At 37.0% G+C, this 26,576-nt stretch overlaps 1 protein-coding gene across 1 annotated transcript in view; it reads left to right on the top strand.

The window, feature by feature from the left end:
- SLC9A9 (solute carrier family 9 member A9) overlaps positions 1 to 26,576 on the top strand; it is a 147,799-nt gene that overhangs the window by 102,489 nt on the left and 18,734 nt on the right. The window contains exon 14 of the mRNA XM_085513024.1: positions 1,489 to 1,568. Coding sequence (XP_085369150.1) covers positions 1,489 to 1,568 — 80 coding nt within the window. The remainder of the gene's footprint in view (positions 1 to 1,488; positions 1,569 to 26,576) is intronic.

The following is a 26,576-nucleotide window of genomic DNA, read 5'->3' as shown; positions in this document are numbered from 1 at the left end:
TGTAGCCCTCTTCGCTTTAATTCAGTACCTATCAGTTGTTCAATCTATTTCAGGTTATTTCTTTAAATTTTCTCTTTTTTCTCTCATCTCTTTTCTCTTCTTCCCCTTTGTTATCTTTTTGCTTTCCTTTTATTTCTAATATTTATGTTATATTTTAACATATTTATCTCATTTACAAACTTTACATTTTCTATGTTGCGTCTCTTCACATTGAAACAAATTGTTTTACTTGTAATGACATGAAACTAGAATACATTTCTGCTTGCCACAAGTACTACTAGCCCACATTACAGTTCGATCTGAATCCTGCACAGTGCATATACAAGTTCTGTGTGAGGATTATAAATAAGTAACATATCAAGTGCCACTCTCTCCTGTTGCTACTTAAATCTCAGCCAGATGAGCTGTGAGCCACCTGCCAACTCTTAGTGCCATTAATTGGAGCTTCAGGGGATTGTACAAGGACTGAATCCACTCAAGAAGATATTCAAAAGCCAGCAAATGTGTGAAAAATAACCCTCTAGACTCCCCTCTTCTCAGCAAGAATGGAGAAGTCTCAAGGAGTGCTGCAGAAATTTCTGTACATCTCCTTCGTGACCAAAGTTCCCAAGTCCACAATTACTTGTAACTGAACCCTACAGTTTTAAGGATCAGAACACTGATATTGTTATCATCCGCATGTCAAATTATTACAGGAAAATAATTTTTAATGTATTGGATTAGAAGAAAAATAATCAGATAAGTTGGTTTAAAACCGCACGAAGAAAAGCATTCCAATTACAAAGAAATCTAACTTCCAGCAAAACAGAAACAAGAAAATAAGAAAATATCCTTTAGAGGACTGACAGTCTCATTCCTGTTTCCATCATGCCACTGGTATTGATGTGATGCCCAGAGCAAGACCAAACTAGTTGTTTTTGCACAGAAGACTCTCACAAACATATTATTCCAAATTATGATTCTCAGTAAAATGCAGTATTTTGAGTAAGTGCGTTTGTAAGTGAGTTTGGTGCTTATGACTATCACTACTATCACTACTTTTCCAATATTTCCATATTCCTCTCGCCCTTGCAGTATTGTGGTTATTAGAATACCACAGTCCCTTTGGAAATGACATTTGGTTTGCCATACACAAACATCATCTGAGCTTGTAGGAGTAAACTGAAGTAATCCCACAACAGCAATTAGATCAAAATGTCATTTTATAGATCTTAGAATGTAGTGCTTCTCAGCTGCTTAATAAAATTGGAATCATTATTAAAATGAATGCTGCATTCTTCCACTGCGTATACAGCAATGAGAAATGTGCTATATGAGCCAAATTGCTCACGAGCCAATTTGCAGAGATAACATTCCTGTAACAGAGGCTTTTCAGATTAAAAGGGAAAAAGGTGCAGTAAACTGTAATTGGTTTGACATGTATTTTTAATATTGGAACTTCATATTTTTTGTCATAAAAATGCATTTTGCTTTTTTATTTATTTGCAGAGTGCATCTAACTTGGATAAAAATACCACCAAAGCAGAGAGTGCTTGGCTGTTCAGAGTTTGGTATGTATTTGATCACAGGTATCCTTTTCTGTTATAAGCTGCAGGTGATAGTTTCATTACAACTGGCACTTTCATTATACCCAAAACTGGTTATACTTTCAGAAACAAAAACTAAAGACATTGAAATCAATTACACTTTTGTAAGGAGAAGAAATATTGAAAGTTCAAATACAAAGAAAAGAAGTTCTAGAGAAGTAGTGCAGTGCAGTGGTAAGGCTACTTGCGAGAACCAGCTGAGATGCAAAGCTGTGCCCTACAGCAGGATTTCCAGGAAGCTCATACCTCATATTCCCTGAATTTCTGAGCCTTTGTACACCCTTTCACATTCATGCTAATGCAACACTCATATCTACATTTCCCCAAAGCAAAGTTGGAACATATTCTCTTTGCATCCGTGCTCTCTTACTGTTTACATCAGCACTAGTGGCCCTTGCTGCCACTAACACCTGTGCAAAGAGATGGTAAAAGAAACCATTCTGATTTATTGCCATTTCAAATTGACTCTGGAACAGCTCTGTGTATGTCACTGAGATCTCACCATAATAATCATGCCTAAGCCAGAAAATAAAATAAATACATTAGAAGTCCTGGTAATTTCCACGCATAGTAACTAAGGAGCTAAGTGGGCAAAGCTTTACTAGAAGTCTCCATTATTCAGTAGCTCATCTACTGATTATTCCCTTGTCCTGCACTACAGAGAAGAAATTAACATTCCAGCCATATTTTTACTGATATTATCTGCAATGAACTAAAATGAAATATTTCAGCTTCCTAAGAAAAATTCTACTGAAGTTATCTTTCAAAGAGCCTTTTGACAAAAATCTTTCTGGTTATAAATGAATGTATTGACCTAATTTGTCTATCAGAGCATTTTTTTTTTCTTAAAAGAATTACTTAAAGATACTTAGAAGTTGTAAGTAAATGCAATATAAAGCATGCTTAAACTTTAATGCTAGGTACCACAATAACAGGGTTTAACTACCACCCAGGCCTCTGTTTGTTTCAGAAGGAATAGCCTGTTGTTGTGATTTATCTTAAAAGGTTATTAGAGAGAGAGATGAATGGGGGGTCGAAAGGAGATGGAAAAATATAACTGTGCTTTAAAAAAGAAATAAGAAAGCAAAAGGCAAGACCTGGACAAAGGTATGAGACAGGAAAAAAGAATGAGAGAGACAACAAGGGCAGAACTACAAAACAAGGGACAGAGGCAGAAGAGAAAGAGAGAAATCGATGTGAAATAGTTGGACAACAGGGCCTGCGAAGTGAAATGGCTGTAGAATTCAGCAGAAGTGAAAATGGTGGTCTTTTTTACTACTGCCTTCCCAAAGGTTATCTGTATGGTAAAGATCTTAAATCTTGGCTTCATTTTATCTAAAAGTGACTTTGAATCTGGGTTTGTGATGCTTTTCTCTACAAAGTCTAGTTTCTAACTCTTTTGCATTTCAAGAAAATATTATAGTAATATGATTTTTTAATGAGTCCTAAGAAGAACACATTCTTAAGTATCAACCTCTTTAAGTCATAATCTTTCTTCAAAATTCAGATTTTCAAGTATTACTACTATGCCTTTATCCTAAAATGTATTTCTACTACAAACAATACACCTCCAGTTTTACAAATAGTGAAAATCCATATCCACACACAATAATGGTTAAGCCCACTAATGCTGTGACTTGCAGCACTGAGTATTTCATCAGTATGGCATTTTTTGAGATAACACTCATTGGAGACAAATTATCCACACAGACTTTCTAGGTTTGTTTCCCTCTGTCTAACATTACAAAGCTGTGCTGCTAAATTTAAAAGAAGAAACTGTCATATAGCACCATATTTGTGCCCAGTAAAAGATTGCGCAGAGGATTATGATATGGTTTCCAAAGATAAGATAGTGAAAAATAACCATCTATCTGGCTGAGTACTTTGAAAGTATACATGACTGTGACATTTCTATAGTTAGGAATTTCCTCTTAGGCATTAACACAAATCTGCTGACTTTTCTGGCAGAAACATCTCTTACGCCTGTTTATTTTGTGGCCAAAAAGCAAAAGGGAGGAAATGTCATCAAAGACACCAAAAAATTGTGCTGTTTTTTGCTGTCATTCTGAATGATTTTCACTTATTCCAGTCAATTTAGATGGTGACAATGTGCCAGACTAGGGTAGAATTATACCAAAAGAAGAAAAAAAAAAGACGTTTGAGAATCAAATTTTATATTTGTTCCAAATAAAACAGTGGGAGCCTTATCCAGAGCCAGCTGGATTCAATAAGGATTGTTTAAGCGAGTATCTTTGAATCATGTATTGACACCTAAGAAAAACATACCATTCTCTAAAATCGAGGCTAGGAAATTTCAACATTGGAGTAAGAAAAATGAAGAGCTCATTTAAACCATCTTAAGTTAAGCACACCAAGGTATGCTGTTGGAATTTCATCTTGATTATTTAAACAAGTGTAACGCAAAGCAAAATACTTGGTATCTGACACTGTGTTAATTCCACTGAATTTATTTCATCTTCCTTGTTTTTACTACTTAGAGTGAGTTATCATTTGAATCATATGATATACTATCATATGATATATGAGTGTCCTGTAAACAGCCTTTACCTGCTTTTCCAGCTACTTTGTACTAAACTTGTTCTGTTTTTCTTGCTTTGATATGTTATTACAAAAAGCTTCCTTCTCCTTCTGTATTTGTGTAATCCTGACTTCTTCACATGGGGTCATCATTGCTCTCACTGATTTATTGACTGTAGCATCAGTCAGTAAGGTGACTGCTCTCCTGCTTCTTACTGAGCACTTGCTTCAAAGAGAAAGTATTTGGGACTGCTATACTGAAATACACAGTAATGCAATAAAATGCAGAAATAACTGAAATTGAAGATGAAAAAGGGAACATAATGCACCTGCTAAGGTTTTTCCTTCCACAAATGCTCGCCTTCTTCATAAGAAGAAGCTCATATCATGTTGCAGAATAATTATGTGAGCTTACTCATCACACTCTAACTTGCCCTGAGAAAAAATTTCTTACTTTGTAAAAGGAAAATATGTGCAAGAGTACAGTAAAGGAAAGTAAGAAGCAAAGGAAGAGATGATGACTTCACATGCTCTTAAGTTTCTTTTACGAAGTGTTAAACTGCAAGAGATAAGCCTTGGTCCCACCTACAGACAAGTCTGATCTTTTCTGGCAATGGGGTAAGATGGGATTGTGTGCTGTGGTCATCCAAGAACAAATGAGCAGAGCTCTGCTGCTGCCTATTTCTTGCAGCCATGAGGGCTGATAAGAGGTCAGGCAGGAGCTGGTTGGCAAAGAGGTGTACTGCAGGTATTGCAGTGATATGCCTACTGCATCCCTTGCACTGAACTACCAAACCCACACAGGAACACAGCTGTCTGATTTCTTCAGAGCTTTGTTTTTTGATACCCTCATGCACACTGTCACAAATAGAGTAGTAGGAGGGGAGATTTCTTCTTCTTTTCAGATTTCTTTTGACTTTGAGGAACTAACATTCAGTTACGCTGAATAGAAACAGGAGTCTGGTTCTGAGTGAGGCAATTCTCTGTATAACAGCTGCCAAAAACATTTCTACTTGAACTGCAGCTATCCATCATTCAGATGTATACCGTTCAGTTAAAGAAAAAGGTTGTTTGTGTCCTTTACACTCAGCTGAAATCAATCAGCTGAAAGGAGCTGTGTTATTTGTAGACTTCAAAAGTTTCTCCTCCTTAACTTATCAGAGCAGCAGTCTTTTTATATCTGCTGTCGTTTGCATACGGATAAAACAGCCATAATGGCTGCCTATAAAGCAAGACAAGTGCTTTCCTATGCTTATGAGAAAACGGAAAAAACTACTAAAGACAAAATTCCATTGCAGGGTGAACTACTAATCAAATTAAAATTCCGAATTTTGTGGCTTTCAAATGAATTTTCCTTAAGAGACAGCTTGCCACTGTCAAATCTGAGACAGACAGTTTGGAATGAAAAGGCAGGAGTCTGTAAGCATGCACATGCATACCATTTTCTTTTACCTGCAGAAGAATTAAAACTTTTTCAATTAGTACTACTTTGATTCAAAGCTCTAGCTTTGGACCAGAATCTTATTTTGCTGGACTGCTTGCAAACTGAGCAAAGACAACACTCTCTGACTTCAGTCTCATTACCAATCAAAGAAGGATCAAGCAATTCAGTGCAAGCAAATTCAGATAGCTCACAGGAACGGTAATGTAGAATTGGCTATCAGAAAAGGTAGGACTCATAGCAGAGAGATTCTAATCAAGCACAGGAATCTGTTTTGCAGGTTTTATAAGTGGATCGTAAAAAAAAAATAAATCTGAGAGTAAAACACAAACCCCAGCAGATGGATTTTAGTGGACATCAAAATACAACAATGACACAAGAGCAGCTATGTCATAAAGCTTTCTCAACTGCTACAGACGTGAGAAGGACAGGAAACCAAAGGGCAATTTATTACTAACAGTAACTACCTGAACTTAGTTCAAAACTTATTCAAAGAGGAGATCTGTAAACATCTGATCCATGGGGACTCTTTTATCTTTTCTGCTCAATTATTTCTACATGAAAGTTCACAGGAGACCTTATCACTCCCTAGAACTACCTGAAGGGGCATTGTCATGAGCTGCTGCTCAGCCTCTTCTCTCATGTAACTTGTGATAGGACTAGAGGGAATGTGAATGGCCTCAATCTGTGCCAAGGGAGATGCAGGCTGGATGCCAGGAAATAGTACTTCTCTGAGAGCGTGGTCAGGTGCTGGAATGGGCTGCCCAGGGAGGTGGTGGAGTCGCTGACACTGGAGGTGTTGAAGGAATGTTTAGGTGTTGGGTTGAGTTACATGGTTTAGTGAGACCTATTGGTGATGGGTGGACAGTTGGACTGGATGATCTTGTAGGTCTTTTCTAACCTTGGTGATTCTGTGGTTCTATGCTTCTATTACTAAGCATAATTTAACTGCCAACTACAAACAAAAAGTTAAATAGAAAGAGACAAAAAAATAAAAATAAAAAATTGTGGCTCTTTTACAGTATTTGATACACTCTCTCCTTTCCACTGCATAAAGACATACATAAAGACTATCTGTGATAGTTTCCGGATAGTTTTCCTGCACTCTATGAATCTTTTAACTCTCCCTCTTAGGTTTTTCATCCTGACACTGAAACTCATACATTGTGGAAATAACTACTTATATGTTCAGAGCTGAAAAATATAGTAAAAAAATAGGCTAAGTGTGAATTAAAAAAATGACAAAGATAATAGAAAAATGAGATGAAATTCTTTTCTGTATTCTAACTTCATCCCATGGAGCCATACAAAATAATATACAAACTAAATAATTCTGGAAGCAAACTGTTATGGGTTTATTTCCTCCAGAGTCTTTACTTCACTGGTAGCAAAGCAATTGTTAAAACTTTCTTTAAGGCCTTCGTACTTTGCATTGTTCTTACATATAAAGGAAGGAGTAGAGAAACATGGGGAATGGGATTTCAAAAAATCAATGTTCAAAATAATGATTAAACAGTGCAGGCACAGTACGAGTGAAAAAGGCAAGCATGTCATTGCTACTGTGATTTGAGAAAAGAAGTGCTTTTGTCTGAAAAGAGATTCACAGTGTCCAAAAAAACATTTTGTAAGCTGTTATTGAATCCTTGTTGCCATCCTTTAGAGACATGCAGGGCTAGGTTCTATTTTCTGTACTTTGTGTCAAATGGTCATTGATTTTTGAAGAAGTTTTGCATGGTTTCTAAGGCAGAATCTGGGCTTCAGCTTATTCGAAACTACTCAGTGTAGAATTATCTGCTTTTTTAACATCTTAGCTCATTTGATATAGCATACATTTGTTTTTCTTTTCAAGGGGTCCTCTCAATTTCTGATAACAAGAATCACAACTGAATAAAAAAGAATTTTTCACAGAGCCTTACAGCCCCAATATAAATGTATGAGTCTTAGTGCAACTATACTGCTTTCTTTCATGTAAAAATGTATTAAAATACTTGGAAATATACAGTTGCTAAGATGTACAATCTTTACTCCACAAGAAGTTCTAAATTTTAAAAGCAAAATTCTTCATAAATTAAATAAGATATTTTGATCTTTCCAGCATAAAACAGCTCCAAAGCTTATTTTAAAAGCCAAAATGTTATTTTTAATAGTTCTGAAAGGTTTCCAAGGCTCATCAACTGCACAGGAACCAGCAGCCCACCAAGTAGGACAGAAAACTGACAAAAAGTTGAAGTGGAAGTGAAGACTGGGGAGTCTGCTGTTTGCAAGGTGCTCAGCACAGGCTGTTAATGCACCTTTCACATGGAGGTAGAGGGGACAGGAAGGGAGTTAAAGCTCCTGTCTAGTGTTCTGCAAGAGCTTTCTGTTGGCTTGTGTTGTTTTGTTATGTCACTTAACCAGCCCTTTAGACATAGAGATAGAAGGTTTCTGACTGGGTATGACCAATTTCCTGTTCTAGCAGCTAAAATTAAAGAATCCCCTTGACCTCAGGCACTACTTTGTGCTTGTTGGTGAGCAGTCCATGCCCCAGCCTAAGCAATCTTTGCCCATCACCAAGAGCTGAAACACTCAGGCCATTCCAACCTACAGACAATCCAACCTACAGAACCACTTTCATTTTTCTGTCAATGCTTTTTTATTTTTTTCAGCTGTATTAAGCCACTGTAGACAGTTGTAGCATATTAAATCTTGACAGCATCAAGATTTAAGCATTAGCATAGAAGAAATTCATCAAACACAGTAACAGGACAGAGCAAAGTTCAGAAGATTTCTTCTACAGGCAAACTTTATGAAGTACCATGTTAATAGCTGTAGTCAAATACTCTAACAGAGACAAAATTTACAAGTAGAAAGATTCCTATTTTAAAAAAACACTTTGTAGTTCTGCAGTTTGCTTCTGCCTATATAGCTGTCTGTTACAGTTCCTATCCAGTCAAAGCACAGAACTTGAAGGAGTTGCTCCAAAACTAAGTGTACTGAATGGAATCGCAGCGTATTGATCAGAACAATCTGCTGCTCAAGCTACCACAGTATCTACTACAGTAGATTTTACTGATGGATATTGATTATTATTCCTTGTGACAATTTTTACTTCTATTTTTTCCTCCCCTTCTCACTTTATTATTACAGCATTGTGCCACATGAACATAGAAAGAAGCAGAAGACTAGGCTTTTATCAGTCCACTCAAGCATGAAATTATAGTTTGTTGGCTGACAATACATAACAGTATAGACAAGACCTAAATATGATATAAAAGTACTGGAAGCTCATGTCATAGACACAACCACAAGTTAAATCCTTCTTCCAATGCTCCTATTATTTTATTTATAGTCTTGAATACACAAAAAAATATTTTATATCATATCTAAAATGTTTTCAAATGTTCTCATGCATGTGTATCTTTTACTTTTGCCTTTCCAGGCACTTAGCATATATCAGGGTGGTTGGATGTGCCTGCAGTACATGCTGCATACGTAACACCATCTATAAATGGTACTTCTTTTATAGCGGCAATTGTCACAGCAAGATGTTGCTAATTATAACATTACCTAAGCAGGAAATTGATACTCTTTCCTAGGAAGGGTCTGTTAATAATGTTAAATCACAGCAGTGTTGTTGTAAAAGCCATGAGACTATAAAGAAATTCAGAACGATTAAGGTTATTACCAGGAATGCCAATGGGCACATTAATGACAGGCCGTGTATTAGAAAGTACTGTTGAATTGAACTCTTTTATGGAAAGCTATTATTGGGATGCAAAAACCTAAGGTCATTCACAATGCCTTCAAAGGGGGGTATGGAACAGACCCTCAATAGGCCTTGTTTGGAAGCTTTGTCTGTACACTGGCATTCTTCCCACTTCAGTGGTTGCTGTAGAACAGGCACTGTTGGTATTGGCTCAAATAGCTGTGAGCTGAATTCAACTATTTCAGCATCCTCAAACACAGAAACACTAAAAAGGTGAAAGGCAAAAGTACAAATGACAGATAAAGAAAAAAAATTTAAAAAAAATTAAGAACACTCCAGTAGTCAGTGATTGAAAATAATACAATTCTTGACAGCAGAGAAACTCAAGATCTGTTTTCTATTTTATGATATTGAAATAGATGTCTGATTCACCATAACATGTAAATCATCGAGCATTCAAATATATGGTCAATCAACCAGTCTCTTCTCAACCAGGCACTTCAAAAGGGATGCAAAGGGAAGGTGGAGGGGATAAATCAGAAAAAATAAAATACTGATTTATGGCTAATTGTAGGCTTGCATGAGGTGATGTAGCAATATTCTTTATGAGTTCACAACTGTCAGAGGATACATACGTCCAAAACAGGAGAGACAAAGGTGGTCTTTTGTCTTATCACTGTTCTAAGAGCTTCAAGAATACAATGAAAGTCAGAGCAGAAGGCCAAGAGGAAAACAGCCTATTAATTTACCTGCTTAAAACCAAAAAAAAAAAAAAAAATCAGCAGAGCCTGAAGGCTGGCTTTTTATTTTACAGAAATACAGGCGTAGAATTCAGGAACCTCTCAACTTCTGTAGGTTCAAGTCATCCTAATAGAGGGTGGTGGACTTTGTTAGAATAGCTTTTGTTTTATAAAACAAGCATCATTCCTCCTAGCCAAACATGTTCATGGCTCTCCCAGTGAAGGCTATTTGACAAAACTTATCATCCTGACCTTCACTGCACAGTGGGATCTGCTTAGTTACTCAGCAAATACACATTTGACATTTACATAAACTTTTACAGGGTCAGAGGAAGAAAATTCGTTGACAGTATTTTCAATACTTTATCAGTAGATAGCTAGTTGCCATTATCTATAGGTCAAATTGGACTTTAAGAAAACCCACCTCAGATCCAAGCACAGCACTTATTCTACTACCATAAAACCTGAATCACAACCAGCATCACTCTTCATTCTTAGTAGTAGAAGGGAACAGGAATATGCTTTGACTTAAATAATCTGATCTGTGATAGAGAAGAACCCAATTATTTTACCCCGTGAACACTGTTCTTTCTACTATTAGAAAAGGGAGGAATTCCTAAAGGTGGGCAGTAGGGGAGTGGATGGCTGCACTGAGCATTATCAGGTGTTTTATTTCTCCCTATGTCACAGCTGGTCACAGAAGTACCCAGAGGGAGGGGAATGATAATTGACTGTAATGCTAACATTTACAGAAATTTTTTGAGGTCTTCCATGTACTTATGTAATAGAGACACAGCCAGGCTATAAATGGAAAATCTCTCACACATTCTTTGAAGCTCCCAAACAGCGGTGATAGACTTAGAATGTTTGGTGGTTTCACTAAGAAAAGCACATGGAGCGTTTTGTTCAATCTCCTAAAAGCAACCTGATGATTTTTCAAACTGATTCTTTGCCACATTTTTGTACTTTCTGTACTTAATTTTGCATGCAGAAGTAGAGAAAAATGGTTAAAAATTGAAATTTTTCTTTATGATTCTTTGAAAGGGGGTACTTTTAAAATATTGTACTGAAATACATGTTCAAATGTTTAAGCAACAGTAAATAGTTATTTGCAAAGGATTCGGGAATAAAAAATTATGATTGGATCTTTTATTATATCATCATTGGGCAAACTTTGTTCAGTACCACTATTTCAAAGAAAATCCCCAACTCTTGCTTTGCAGTGTCTCTAAGTAGATCAAGAAGAGGCTCCTTCCTCACTTCATTTTGACATATTGTTGAGGATCTGTGGTCTGAACTCAGAGATTACTTCAGCTGTGGTTCTAACATAAGGGTAACAGCACAAACTTCAGGGCAGTCTGTTACTCGCAGTTTATACCAGTACAGAAGCTACTGAAATCTGCAGTCTTTAAGCCTTTCATTATACATCTTTGACTTCAGTCTAAGAGCCACATTCACAAACCTTCCATGTTAACGTCCACCCTTTTCTAACACAGTTGGAAGAAAATCTCCTTCCATTCTACATGGTTTCAAGCAAGATTCCTCAATTAGAAAATATGAAGGAAGTAGATATTTCCTCAGCTGTCACACTACCCTACCTAGCCTTAGTCATGAAGCTGCTTATGCCATCTCATTCCCCAGCAGCCAGCTGGCAGGTGGGAAAGGAGAGCTCAGCCATAGAGTACAGACATCTGATTTGCACTTTAACTGTCGACAGAACATCTGAAATCAGTATCAGGAATTTTGAAGCATACTGATAAACCCTAATATTTTCAATATGACTAAAATAAGAATTGATAGACTCTTTAATAGGGAAGCATAGGCATGGTTTTTACTCATGAAAAGCCCATTATGACTTATTCAAAACCTGATTCTTCATTAAAGATACAGAAAAGCATATGTCACAAATGGTTAAGGTTTTGAAATTCTTTGTGGATTATTCACTGAAATTTGCATTGCTACACAGCACAGACTATTTTTGGATTCTGCATAAATAGAATATCTAATACAGAATTACATTATAATGAAATATGTAATAATTCAAGTACTCAAAGTGTTCTTCATGTACTGCAGGCATCCAGAAGTTTTAAACGCCTAAAATATGATTACATTTGATGCACAAAAGAATGCATATCAGGTTTGTTCACAGTTAATTAAAACTCAGATTGGAAAAAATACATATACACATGTATTTGTATTATGCTAAGACATAGTTAAACTGCTTAAATAGTAAAATATAAGAAAGTAATATTAAAAAAAAGAAGAAGAAAAAATTATGTGAAAACTAAATAAGTATAAAATACACAGGCACTCCGTTTGAACATTTTCAACTCTCTCTTCCTTCACTTTCATCTCAGTTACGTAATGGTGCAGCCTCAACAGTAGCGCCTCACCAAAGGCTGCTCTGTATCTTGCCTGCCAGGACACTCTCTCAGGAAACAAAAGCATTTGATTCAATCCCTGTTGGGCCAAGAGGAACCAAAGATCCTCATTTTCACTTCCCAGATTTCAGGCTATTATGTAAGAAAAGGCCAGTAACTCACCTGGCAGCTGAGATTTATTGGTTGAGTTCACTGCTGTCTCAATGAGTTAGGGATGGTACAAGGACGTATAACTTATCACGTCACTCTGGGAAATTAGGCATAAATGAAATACCTTCACAATCATCTCCAAACTAGTGATTCCAAGCTGTCTGCCTCCTTGGTGCCTCTCTCCCCAGTGCCCTTCGCTTCTTAGTCCGCACAGGGAAATGATTAGGAACCTACAGAGAATTCTAACTAAAAATGCAGGTGTTCTAAGGTTTGTTCTTAATAGTGTAAAATGCCAACTCTGCTAATTATGGTGCATTACACAGCTCCCATTAACATAAAGGGTAGCTGAAAATTACATTTTTATTTTAATCCTTTTATATAATGAATACATCTACATGTCTATTTTTTTGTTTTGTTTTGTTTTTAAGACTGTTGCTGGACATTCAAGAAGATAGCCATTTATTTGTGGTTATTTTCAAGCTTAAAGACATGAAAGCTTACAAGTTTAAATGAAGAATATGCATTATGCCTTAGAAATAATGCTGAGTTTTCTACCTTTACCTAACCATCCACCTTTTATGCATCCAGAACAGTAATCTTAATTATTCCAATAAGAACAGACTGATCATGTTTTCTTAACATCTGATATGACTGTTCAAAATAATCAGTTCCTGGACCAGATCTTCCCACTTTCTGTCCAGATGTGTAGTGGTTCTTCTAAAAGCACACAACTAATCTTCAGGGGTATTTACAGCAATATCCCTCATAACAATCTGGCTAAAGGCATAAAGAAAAATCGGAGTGTGATTTTATGCATAGAGCAGTAGATCCACTCAATACAAATGAGCAAAAGTGCCTACACATTCACTAGCAAGCAGACAGATGCTTTTCCTGCCTCCATGTGCAGGGCAATTGCAATCTGACAGCTAAACTGAACACAGGAGCAGTGCCAAGGCTGAGCAAGTATCTCCTGAGTGTGCATGGAAGGGAAAGACTGAGAGGGTATGCTATGAAATGCAGTGAGTAAGCTGTGACAAATACCCATTGATCAGATCATGTTGGAAGCTCAGGGCAAATGCAGCACATGTTCATGAGCCTTCTCTACAACTCTTCCTAATGTCCAACAACTGGAAGCAGCTCCCAGGACCTTCCCTGAAAGATGCACACTAACCTAGGGTGGAGAATTCCCCCAGGAGAAGCCTCAGCAAGACCCTGATCCCCTAAACCTCCCTTCCCCAATATCTGAAGCAGGACAGGGAGATAGAGTTATGAGCTCATCAGTGCCAAAGGATACTTTCTCCATAAACTGAAAAGGGTATATATTAAAGAAAATTCAGATTCTGTAGAGAAGTTAATCAGTTGCAAAGCAAATAGCTATGACTCAGTTTATCACAAACAATAACAGAACAGGAATTAACATTAATAAGCTAATGCTTCATCTGATTGTTTGGTGGTTTGTTTTTTATATCTTGTTTCTAATTAATTTTGAAAGTTTAAATTAAAATACCTGTTTGCTTTGCATTCCATATGTATGGGGCCCTTCCTGATCATTTCCTCTCATAAGATTGTATGCTGTCAGCACCAGACTCTGTGAGCGCTTTTTCTTTTGAACACTAGCGAGCTAGGTGTTTATTTCCATTTGTTAAATATTTTTTATCTATTAAGAAGCTTCTGTTTTGGGGGAAGGCTTTTCTGCTTTTTGTTTTCGGTTTTTCAGATGTAAAGGTTTACTTTGACTTGGATATGTTGTCTGAGCTTAAGTTCCCATTTTGGCTGTGGGGCCACGTCCCCATATTCCTTTTGAAAAGCCTTCCTCTGTTAGTTCCAGACACAGCAGCACAGGAACAGCCCTTCAATCTTTCTCTGTAATTTCTGTCAAAACACTTGCAAGAAACATTTCTGAGGCACTTCAGCTGGAATTAACAAGAGAAGACTGATTTCCTAAGGTATGCATTCCTTCTCCTGACATAGTCAAGGAGACAAGCTGCTTCAGGAGAAAAATGACTTTTCTAGCATCCTTTTCTCCTTGGGATGTATGAGCAATTCTCATTAGCATTAATTTGGATTCTAGTCGCTTACTGGGTGGGTGTAAGCTCCTCAGCAATTAAAATTTTTTAGAGCTACTGTGTGCAAAACTACAACCATCAAACAATGCTCAGAAATAATTCTAAAGAGCTCCAGTCTATCACACACACTCAGATTATTGGATTCTTACGTTTCTGTACCCTACGTCTTAATACCAGCAGTTTTGATGAGTGCTGTTACAATGCACACATTTCAGGATATGAAAGCAAAAAGAGAAATCTTCTAGCAACAAATTTCACAGTAATTGGCAGAGAGCTTAGAAGGTCATGAGGTATGATGATTCTGCACGGAATTTCAGCAAGACCCCTTGGAACTGTGCATTAATTACATTTGTAATAGTTATGTAGTCTGAGCATAGAGGTGAATTTTATTTATTGTTTATCCTGCTCATTTTACATTCTATTTTAAAACTAGCATTACACAAATTGTTATGAAAATAGCATACAGGAAAAGTATATAGATGAATTACATGCAAAAGCAGCACACATCCACTGCCACCTTGTATTAGTGTCAATAAAACAACACACCATCCAAAGAAAAAGTAAATCAAAAGTAAGTCCCTTGGAATGAATGGAATTGATATGATGCCTGACATAATTTAGTTCTTGTGCCAAATGCTAAATCCAGCACAGATGGAGTCAGTTACTCTGTGTTAACACTGCTGTAACTGAGGGCAGAATTTTCTTGTTGATACCTTCCTGTTGTTTCACTGGGTTATGAAAACAGATGTGATGGTGGTACCAAGCAAGGATAGACTGTCTCTAACAGTGAAAGGTTCAACATATGGTTACAGTGTTTATCAATAATTATTCACTAGCTGGGAACAATAGTCAAGATTACATGCATGCTGCATGCTGACCAGTAAAGGGGTATATGCCTGAGTGGATCTGTATGCAAGCTCTGTTCCTTCCTTTCACATGCATGTGTTTAAAAACAAACACACAAAAAAACTATTCCTGCTCTCTTTTCACAGAATGGTTGGGCCCCAGATCACAATTAGAAACATACAAAATAAGCTTCAATGAGCTTTTCTGGCTCTGCAGTGATTGATGTTTGCATTCCAGTCCCACTAATGCTGAGATGTTTTTCTACAGACTGCTCTTAAAGTTCAAGTAAACCCTAACTGAGCACAAGGAATCTGAAAGTATCCTTCTCTAAAGTCCTGACAAGCGGAGGCACAACCTTTTTGCATGTGTCTTTTCACAGTTGCTTCAAGTTCTGCAACCCAATTAAGGCCCTAGACTATCTAAGATGTCGTCATGAATACACACTAAGTTTTAACCTAATTTACACATTCATTATGTTTAAGTTGTGTGGACAAGCAGAACAGAGAGTGGGTGATGTAAGGAAATAACACATATTAAGGAGAAATATTTCTTCAGACTGTGTATGTAAAACATACAGTTGGTGAGAATATAAGTAAAAGCATCATTCAGCTTTAGTTTTCCCTTAAGATTCCTACACTATTAAATAATATATCACAACAAAATCAAATGCAAGTTATTACTGATATATTGGGCAAAACACAAGCGACCTGATGTTTAAAGCTGTATTTATTCAGTTATATTTGCTCTAATTACGGATATGATGGCATTTTAAAATAATGCAACCCAACTCTTTCAGAAATGCCAAACGATGCTAATTTACAGCAATGGGGAAAGAGAGAAGCTGAGAACACTAAGAGCTACAAAACTAACCTGCAAATTACAAGCCAAAACCAAGCAGTGCAGCAATGTAAAGACAATGTGAGACATTAACTGTGTGAATTGGGAACAGCCACATTCTCAGCAGGAAGTTAACTCTGGAGGTTTGTCATTGCAGTTTCCAAAGAGAAAGATTGTTCATTGAGAAGTAAACAGATACTCACAATTTTTAGGTTTGCATAACAGCCATTAATGATGAATGAAGCTTTGAACAATCATTAACCATCAATTTCAGTTTTGTCCTTCCCATGCACAGGGGAGTTAATCATTTCCAGTTCTCCAACTGGTATACAGGGGACTGCTTTGCTCTCCTGGTAGAGGAAAATTTTCATCATTTCTCCTTGGCACCTTTATTTACTCACTCTGGTTGATTTAAGATTAATTAACTAATGAGTTTCTGAGTACACATGCATGCAAAATACATGCATGTTAATATGGTCAAAGTTTCCTTCAGTTCCAAGAGACTGATATTTCTGCAATCACAAAGCATGGGTCTTCTTGTTGGACAGCCAAACTCCTTCCAAGGCATTTGCTTGAAAATATATCTAAACTTTCCCTTCCGATCTAGTAAATCTTTACCTCCACTCACCATATGTTAATACAAATACTACAGGCTAGCTAAAACTTCAGCATTGCTCTGCACTTTTTTTTTTTTTTTTTACACCGTGTGGTGCAGAACATCAAGTACTATTCAGGTGTTTCATTCAAGCTCTTTGTCTCTTGTAACATTTTAGAGCTTTTAATTTTCATCCCCGTTTTTTGATATTTCAAAATCTTATTTCTTTGTGTTTGGTTGTTTTGCATTTGTGGTGTTTTTTGTTTGTTTGGTTGGTTGGTTGGTTTTCAGGACAGACTATGCTTATTGCTAAAATATGCTCTTTAAAATGCTATTCTACTTCGAACAGGTAAACTTAAGTCAATACAGCAAGAAAAGACAGTAACAAAAGGTCAGGTAGAAAACTAAATCTGATTATTGGTTATAACAACTCTTACATGTTTACTCTGCTTCTAGTAGTACCATGCCAGGTCTGGGAGCTGGGTATATACCCTAATGATGAGACCACACTAAGATACCCTGCCCCTGCTGCTGCATTGCCACAAGTTGGCTAACATAGCTTATAATAGGTATTCAGCCTAACACAGTTGCTATTGCACAAAGGTATAATTGAATCTGGAGAATAAATAACAAAAACAAAATGTCCTGACTCACAGAGCTAACAGCTTTTTATCTGCTGAGATAAGGTATGCCTCTGGTCATGGTGGGGGAGAAGGGGCATAAGGCTGTATTTTTATAAGCTCAATAACCAGATCTTTCACTACTGAGTGAAGGGAGAAGTGCTAAACCAAATAGCCAGGAAGAACTGGAGCAGAAGAGCTGTCAGGTTCACCCACTCCCTTTTCTGCCTTCTCTCAGCACAGCATGTGCAGCTGGTGCCTGATGGCTCCAATGTCCCTCAGCACTGGGCCTTGGTAAAGGTCACCTACTCCCTCTACTATTGGGACACTCCATGCTCAGAGCAGGTAATTCCCATGACAGTGTTTTGGTGTACACTGCATGGGTGGTGAACAGCACCACTGAGGTCAAGGTGAGCTTTTCTATGCATCCGTAATACAAGCAAGCCTAAGCTTTTCAGCCCAATTTTCAAGCCAAAGCACTGTCATGCACAGCCCAAATATATGTCAGGAGTAAGAACAGGTCTTAAAACATTTCGCAATACTCATTTTTCAAAAATAACCTTTGGTGTAAATATTATCATTCCCTTCCCACAGCTGAATAAACTACAATACATAGTAGTTAAGGTAAAAATCGCTAACCCAGACGTCAATTTCCACACATACAGCAACAATAAATTGCACCTGGAGCTTTTCCTTCACAGGTGATTCACACTATTTAAGAATTTCCTATCTTTTTATTTAAGTTTTGAATGTATTAGGTGGGGTTGGAAAAACGTTTGTGTTTTGATAGAGTCTGGAGAGAAAAATAATGTTTAACAATGATGAAAGGAAACAAAACATTAACTTGACAATAAAATTCTGCTTTTCTTCTTAAGTGCTGGAAAGATTTAAAGACATTATAATAAGACTGGAGCACTCTATTCATTACTAGTTCTATCTGCGAACACAGCAGAATAGCAAATTATACCATTTTTTATCTATAACAAAAAAAATTAATTTCAAGACATTCCAAAATAATTTCATTGAATAAAAAATAAAAAGACTTCATGGGAACATTTTGTGAATGTTAGACATCCCTATTTTGCTATTGTTCCACCTCTCATCAAAGCTTTCTCATCAGATTTAGTATCATTAAAGAGAAAAGTGGCAAAACTGGCTGGTGAGCGATGAAAGCAACTGATACAATAAAATACTTGGAAGAAAATCTCATCAGAATGAGGGGAAAAAAAAATGCCATTGATATCAGCAATTTCAAGATTGCACTGTACTTCCATAATTGGATTGAAAGCTCTTCTTTTAGAATGCTGAGTAACATTAACAATGAAATATATTTTAAGTGACAACAAAAGGCAATTTCCTTGCTGGAGGGACTCTAAATAAAGGTCAAAGAAAACTGCTCATTAGCTTGAGGTCAGGTTTAATGTGGCCTTTTGGACATGAATATGAGAGAAAATTTCCTATTTACAACTAAAAAGTACAAATTTTGGAAGTCTCTTCCTTGACCTACTTGTGTGCAGGAAGCCTGAAGGTTTCACAGCACTTCCCACTGAGATGAATGCTAACAGCATCTGCCTTTTCCACAATGCCACACTTGCCAACATTACAATATCTAGATTTTTCTATTGCTATTTGCTACAAAAACAAACTACATTTTAACATTATGCAAGGAACCACCTTAGAGTAGCTTAGAATATATAGGTTCCCCTAAAATGATAGCCATTTGATGCACCATTTAAAAAATCATGTTGGTCTTTAATACTTTCCACAGGTTATTACATTTATCCTTTCCCCTTTTTCCATTGTAAAAGACAGAAATTGATGTGTTTTTTCTGAAGGGAATGATTCCCTGGTTTCTGCAGCTGGAGTGCCAACTTTGGTTATTCTTGGAATACCCAGATGAGCACATAAGGCTATTTGAGAAGTAATCCGCACATTTTTCCCTTCAGCTTTTATCAGGTGATATCATTTGCCTTTGCAGTCATCTAATTTGAGGGAAGTTGTTTTACAGTCTGATTTACAATTGGTAAAAAGGGATTAAAATGCATCTCCTTACGCTGTTCAGATGACTAAAACTATTAACAATATTTTGACTTTAACAGTTGGCAACTTTGAAAAGGTTGAAGCTTGTCCAGAATGCTGTTCTTAGACAATCTCATTTATCTCACATATCAAGCTGCCATTTAGATGCTTCATAGATTAATCTAAAAGATTCAAGCCCTGGCTCTTAACTAACATCCTTAGATCTGAACAAATTTTAGAGTCTGTGCGGCACAGCCCTGTGCTTTGTTCCTGTTAATCTGTATTTCACAAAGTTATCTCTATTTTGCTAACTTTTAGTCCCATTTCAAAAAAACACATCAAATGCCAAAATGGAATACACTAAATTTCTGCCAAAGCGAAGTAGAGTGCTCAAGTGTATTCAGAATGCATCAGTCACACTCCCAACTGTTAGAAAACTTTTGTTCATCTTTCTTTCCTGGCTTCATTTCTGTCTCTTTCTTATTCTGTCTATACGCAGCAAACAGCAAAATGCAGTCAAGACCTGAAGAGTTCCAAATGTTTCTATAAAGAACATTATAAGTATAGAACCACATATCCCAGTCCCTTTCATACCTAAAGCTAATCCAGAATCCTAAAGTAAACTCATTAACATCAATGCAGAGTTAGAAAAAAATTCTTGCATAGCTCTTACGGAGATTCAAATATTGTCCTTTGCTATTAGAAGAGCACAACATGTGACCTTAAATGAAGATTTATTAAGAGTCTGCTAGGATCAGTTGAGTTGTTTTTGGTTTGTTTGGGGTTTTTATTTAAAAAATTTGTCATCTGCATATCAATCAGATATGGGAGTGTTTTTTGTTTGTTTGTTCTGTTTTTTTAAGTTTCCTCTATCGTTTGGAAGGTGTTCTCCTGTTGGTTGATTTGCCTATAGTGTACAATCTTCAGACATCTTTGTCTTAGGCTAGATTTAGCCTGTTTATTTCCCATACTTTTGCGAGTATGGAAAACCATACTGCCAACCTGAGACAAACAACCATCAGCAACCTAGTAACATTTACCAACCAGGTTGAGATGAATTTCTTGAAGATAAATCTTGTTTTCGAGCTTCCTAGGGGAACTGTATCCTGACACTGTATCATGATGGCATGTCTGTAACTACAATATTATCTACCACACACGGAGGATGAAGCTTCCATTCCTCTGGTAGGTGCAAAAGATATTCAACTCATGAACTTCAGAAAAGATTGTGGATCAATCACCATTCCACAATGTTGCAACCAATCACTTCCACTTAACAACGCAGCTTTTTTTATGAAGATGTAGATTAACCACCAAACTAATTTAATATCTCTGATGAGTAGAGGTATTTAAGCACTCCTCATAAAAGAATCAGAAGGTCTCAAAAACATAATATTATATATTAAACAGATAATATTAGATAAAAAATTTTAACTGGTTAACACACAGACCAATCAACCCCTAACATTAAACACAACATCTGTTAATAAATCCAAGCTAGAATGAAAAATGAAATACATCTTAGTACTCATATTGTACTAAGTGTCAAACTGCACTCAGGGATTTTTTCCTCAATTGTGAGTTTGCTTTCAGTGCAGCAATAGGCTAGTAAACCTGTTTCACTTCACAACTAAAGAGAACATTTAGGAGTAGAAAACTGAATGTTTCCTGCTGTTCTTCATACAGATATCAAGCAGGAACATCAATTCCTGTTTTTCTAAAAGCCAAAGTAAATTATAACTAATCCACAAAATAAACCTGCATTCGGTACTATGCAAGAGATTTGCAATGTAATTCACAGATATAATTCAGTCATAACATTCTGTTGATGAAGACAAGCAAAGAGCAAAAACAAATGTCAGGCTAAGTGATCACAGAGGTCAGACATGATAGTTATTCTTAAAGTATTTACAGGTTAAGGTACAAAGAAAAAAATGAAATAATAAGACAGCTGTTACTGATGTTGAATTACAATGTGATATATTAAATGCAGAATTTGGGATATAATGCTGTATGTAAAAATGGGACTCATTATTATTTGTATATTAAAAATTGAGACATGGAAGCAAAGAAAAACAGCTATAAAAAGAGTAAAGAATGTGTCTGAGGTGAGAGTGGCAATTACAAGATATTTATTTTATTTGTGACTGAAATGGTGACCTGATAATACACGTAAATTGCTTTAGACCCAATCTCAGAAGTGAAATGAGGAATCTGAGGAATCTAAATGTAACAGTGACTGAGGAAGGAACTTAGCCTGCTAAATAATTGCCTCCACTCTGTGTGTTTGCACACAACATCTCCCACACTACTCTCTGTCCTCCTCCTTCCCAGTGTCTCGATATAATTACCGTGACCTTTCCAAAGCCATGGCTACTGGGGAGCAGAGCCCTGATGAGGAGAGGCAGACAGCATTCAGTTATGAAGGAGCAGTCCAAGAAGCCTTTTATAGATAGAATACATTGAGAGAACAGATAAGTAAATCTGTTTATTTTTTGATCAGTTGGCAAAGCACTATTACCCATCTTTAAAGATACAAGTAAGATATGATAGTTTTGCCTATTTTTTGTGATGATATTGTCATTAAGAGCACCTAAAAATAGTCCCACAGAAGAACTGCTTAATGCTGTCAAAATCCGGTTGTTGATTTGTTTTTCATGATACTGTGTTTCTTTTCTGCATTTTTTTTCTGTGAACACCTTTCATTGCTGACTCCATAAGCCTCTTTTTTCAGAGTCTAGCCTCATGCACAGACTCTGTATCTATCTGAATACTGAAATAAAAAGTGTTAAAAATTTGGGGAAAGGTCTACTGTATTAGGAAACACTGCAGGAAATCCTTATTGTGACAAGAGAATAATCCTCTGGATAAAATCGCAGCCCGCAGGATGCAGTGCATCTCAGCAGCAGACTATGCTCCTTTAGGAAGCAGAGAGGAGCAATCCCAAGTTAAAGAATAGCTGGCAGTTTTTGAGTATACACCTCAGGTGGCTAAGCAGGGCAAATGGAATTACATGAATTTCCACTTTGCAGGCAGATTCCTAAATAAAGTTGCTAATTCTAACAATAATTCTTGGATTTAGTACAATATTCCTCTCCTTCCCATTTCATCTTCATTCATTGACCCAAGGATATCAATTACTTGCTGCTTTTAGCATATACTGACTTGATTTGCACAGACATCTTGCATGAATTACTCCTCCTATTATTGTGTGTCTCTGTGTAAGTAATTTTCTCAAATGGGTTGCAGTACTGAAGTAAATTAAAATATATCTTTTGCTCCTGGTGTACTTAAGACACTAATCTTGTTTCATATAATAGCTATGGCATAATTTGTAGGATAAACCCAAAGAAACAATACCATTGAATTGAATTGGCACATTTTCAGTATATCCAACTGCTATAAGAGCATGAAAAACAGCATACTGGAATACATCCACAGGAGTATCCAAAACAAGTAAGAAGCTTCCAAGCTCTTACATGCTGTTACGTTTATGAACATACACAGCAGACACGATACTTTCTGTCTGTGAACCCAGAAGCACCTACATTTTGTGGTGCTAAATTTCTGTCCTAGGGACAAACAAGCAACACAACTGCTATTATCATCCGGGAGCACACCTCACTACATTGTCACCTCACCCCTCCCACTCCAAGCCACCAGTCTGCTCCAGTTCTCTAGGTGTGCTCAGAGAGCAAGACTGTGTAGGTTTTCCCCATACCAGCAGAGGTTCAGGTGCTTATACTTCTGTTTCTCCTATTGCAGTGATTTTATCTTGTCTGAAGTAATGAAATACTCAATGAAGTAGAGAGAACAACAGACTCTAAAGTCCCAAACTCACCTTGTGAAGGAAACTGAGGCACAAGGCTATGTCCAAATGAGTAAATATTAATAGCATCAGACAGGACAAACTAATAGCCACCATAGAACATTGCATCATCCTGGCTGTTTCAGACTTCAGCTGTGGATCTCACAGAGTAAAACTGAAGTCTTCCCAACATGCTCTAGACCCCCAGGCTATGAGATGTTCAGAGTTAAGGGGAGGGGGCATTAACGTTATGGAGGGTAATTAACACCATATTCCATCTCAAGAGACAAGTCTGCTATTAGGAGTATCTGCCTGAGCAGAGACCTGAACAAGGGGAAGCACTTATACTCCCCATTCTACCTCAGCATTTCATTCATCTGCAGTTTCCATAGCCTTTCACTCATCTGGTCTCTGGTGCATCTTTATGCCTAAGCCTGGTTATTACAGAACCCAGAGCTCATGACTGCAGCATGCACTTGGAGGTCTTGCAGTTAGGTGATATGATACGGAGCATTACAACACCAAAGAACCCTAAAGTATCCCAAAACCCTGGAACACGTTCCAGAAACTGTTGTGATAAAAACCCTGCAGTACCTCAGCAGCAGGTGCTGTAACTCCTGTGCATGTGCCTAACAAAATAAGAAAGGTTCAAGGAGCAAAAAGAAAATGGAATACCAGCAAGGGCTATAAAACTGAATCCCCTGACCTATTGTAACAAAACTACATCATCAATACGTGTAAATCGTAACATCACTTTGAAAAAAAGCAACTATAATATAACTATCACAACACTTGACTGACAGCTCATTTCAAAAATGAGGTTCTACTTTCCCTGTTCTCAGAGACATTTCCACCTCTGGCAGTGGCACAGAACAAAACCCTCTGCCCAACCACACTGGCTAGACAGGACATAAGAAAGGGAAGCAATCTATTTTTAGGGGACTGTGTTGCACAAGCTTGCTAATTCTTTTTAGCCTACAGCTTTCTTTATACGACTATAGGTCTGTCGGCATCTCTTCCCCTGTTCTCAATATTGCCTAATGGGGGAACTTACACCCAGCCTTTATTTCAAGTTACACTGTCTCAACAGTGATATTTTAAAACTGATTGAACCCAGAGCAAATCTTTGAATGGACACCTGTAGTTCACTGGACACTCAACAAACCTAATTTATGTGAGAATTGCTTGATTTAAGATTCAGTAGTACAGCTCTGAATGTAAACATGCCCTGAGCTAATAAATAAAGTAGCAAAGAACAGCAAAAAGTCTGAGCACTACGGTTATTCTTTGGAGACAGACCAAAATTTAATACCACAAACAGAGTAAGCTTTACAGACAAATCAATTTTTCAGAGTTAATATCTGTGTTTTGCACTGGCTCCTGGAGTGCACACATTTGTCTGCATACATGCACAAACAGCCTACAGAAGATTTTGTGTATTCAAACACCCATCAGCAAGTGATGTCTTCATTAAAAGCAGCAATATAAATAGAACTCAAAGTCTGTGAAACAAACAAGTCTTCTTACATTTGTTGTCATGTTGTCCCAATCTTTTCCCCCCCCCCAAAATAATCATGTCAAGTCCTAGAATTAAAATGTGAGAATATTTCTGTGTTTTCAGTAATATTTTTGTAATCTTTATATATCTACAAAGATACTTAATACCTTAATGAAATTTAGTTACCCAGATCGAGAATGCTTCAAAAGGCTTAGGAGACTAGGTGACATTTGGATGTGCTTGTTGCAAAGAAGTAAGAAGTTAAATCCATTTAAAAGATAAAGCCTTGGAGGACTTAGCTTTACAAGTACATCATAATAGGAATGCGTTCTGCATAATTGTGCCATCCACCTTCTCTAATGGTTTATTTACTGCCATTTCCTCTAAAAGAGGAAAATGGATGCACAGATCTTTATTGCAGTAGACTAAAGACCATACACCTATATGCCTCTGTAGGAAACTGTCAATGGCATCGACTGTATTTCACTGAACAACATAATAACTACTAGGAATTGTCAATTTCAGTCCCAATAAAACTCAGATCAGCAGCTGTGACTGACAGTAGCATTCTATAATTCATCACAGCCAGTTTCAAGGTCTGATAATATTCAGTGGCAAAAGGAAAATCAGTGCATTCATACCCCAGAGCTAAAGGGAAACTCATTTTGAAGAAATTTCTCCTGCACTGGATAAAAGGATACTGAGTAAGAGCCATTTGGAAGACAAAATGAAAAGCAATAAAGGTATCTTATTTCTTATGAGTGTGGTTTTTCAGGGGTTTTGTTGTTGTTTTTAATTCTCTAGTGCAATTTTGAGCTCTGACTGAACAAAGTAAAATCATATGAATAGAACTCTTTTTATAAAGAATCATTTTAGCTGTAAAATTTGAGGGCAGAGAGTAAAATGAATGGGAGTGAGGGTATAACTCTGTGTGTATGAACATTGTGTTGGAAAACCTGCACAACATAAGGGCAAAATCCTGCTTTATATTTTTATTATTTCTACATTGCTTCTTAGAACTCTCAGTAACAAACTGGAGACCACAATGTGCTCAATACTGCATTAAAACCAAACAGAAACTCCATAGAGGACAATCTGCCAGATGCTACCACATGGACAGAGGGGGATGCAGAATGAAACTTCCTGACAGTTATCTGACAGGAGAATAGGCTGAGGTAAGGGAACGTTATTTATTAGTAATCATTGCACCTTATCTGGGCATTTAGGGATTGTATTTGATCCTGGAGATAGTATGGAAGAATTGGGTGACTGTGGCCTAGCAACAGCAAGCTTTAAGAAAATATTTTAGGTAACTTCAGATGTTTCAAGTTTAAATCACTAGTATTTTTCTGAGGTAACACTGCAGTGTAGGAGGCACCATAGATAAAGAGCATGCTGTCTAAAGATTTAACAGACTGATAATGTGAGTTAGGGTGACTCAACAGTGACAGAAGCAAAACTGCTGATCCACAGGGAGATGAATGATAAAGTTGGGCAAACCCATGAAAATGGCATCAATTAGATAAAATCTGAGGAAGTGGGGAAAAAGAGAGTCCCAGTGAAAAAGAAAAGAGGGAAGATAAACTCTGCAGATGATCACTCATGGCATTAAGCATGCAATCCCTTAGCAGCACCCCTCTAAACATCAACAGCACAGCAAAATACTTCACTCTTCTTCCAAAGCAGCAGATTTGCTGTTTCAAAAGTTAGAAAATTACTGTTGTCATTCAGTCCCTTTTGCATGCAGTGTGCACTGATATAAACTG

This window comes from Coturnix japonica, chromosome 12, assembly GCF_054131305.1.
Source record: "Coturnix japonica strain WE chromosome 12, WE-NBRP24, whole genome shotgun sequence".
NCBI lineage: Eukaryota > Metazoa > Chordata > Aves > Galliformes > Phasianidae > Coturnix > Coturnix japonica.
The sequence above is the reverse complement of the archived record's forward strand: the minus strand, read 5'-3'. Positions and strand labels throughout refer to the sequence as shown.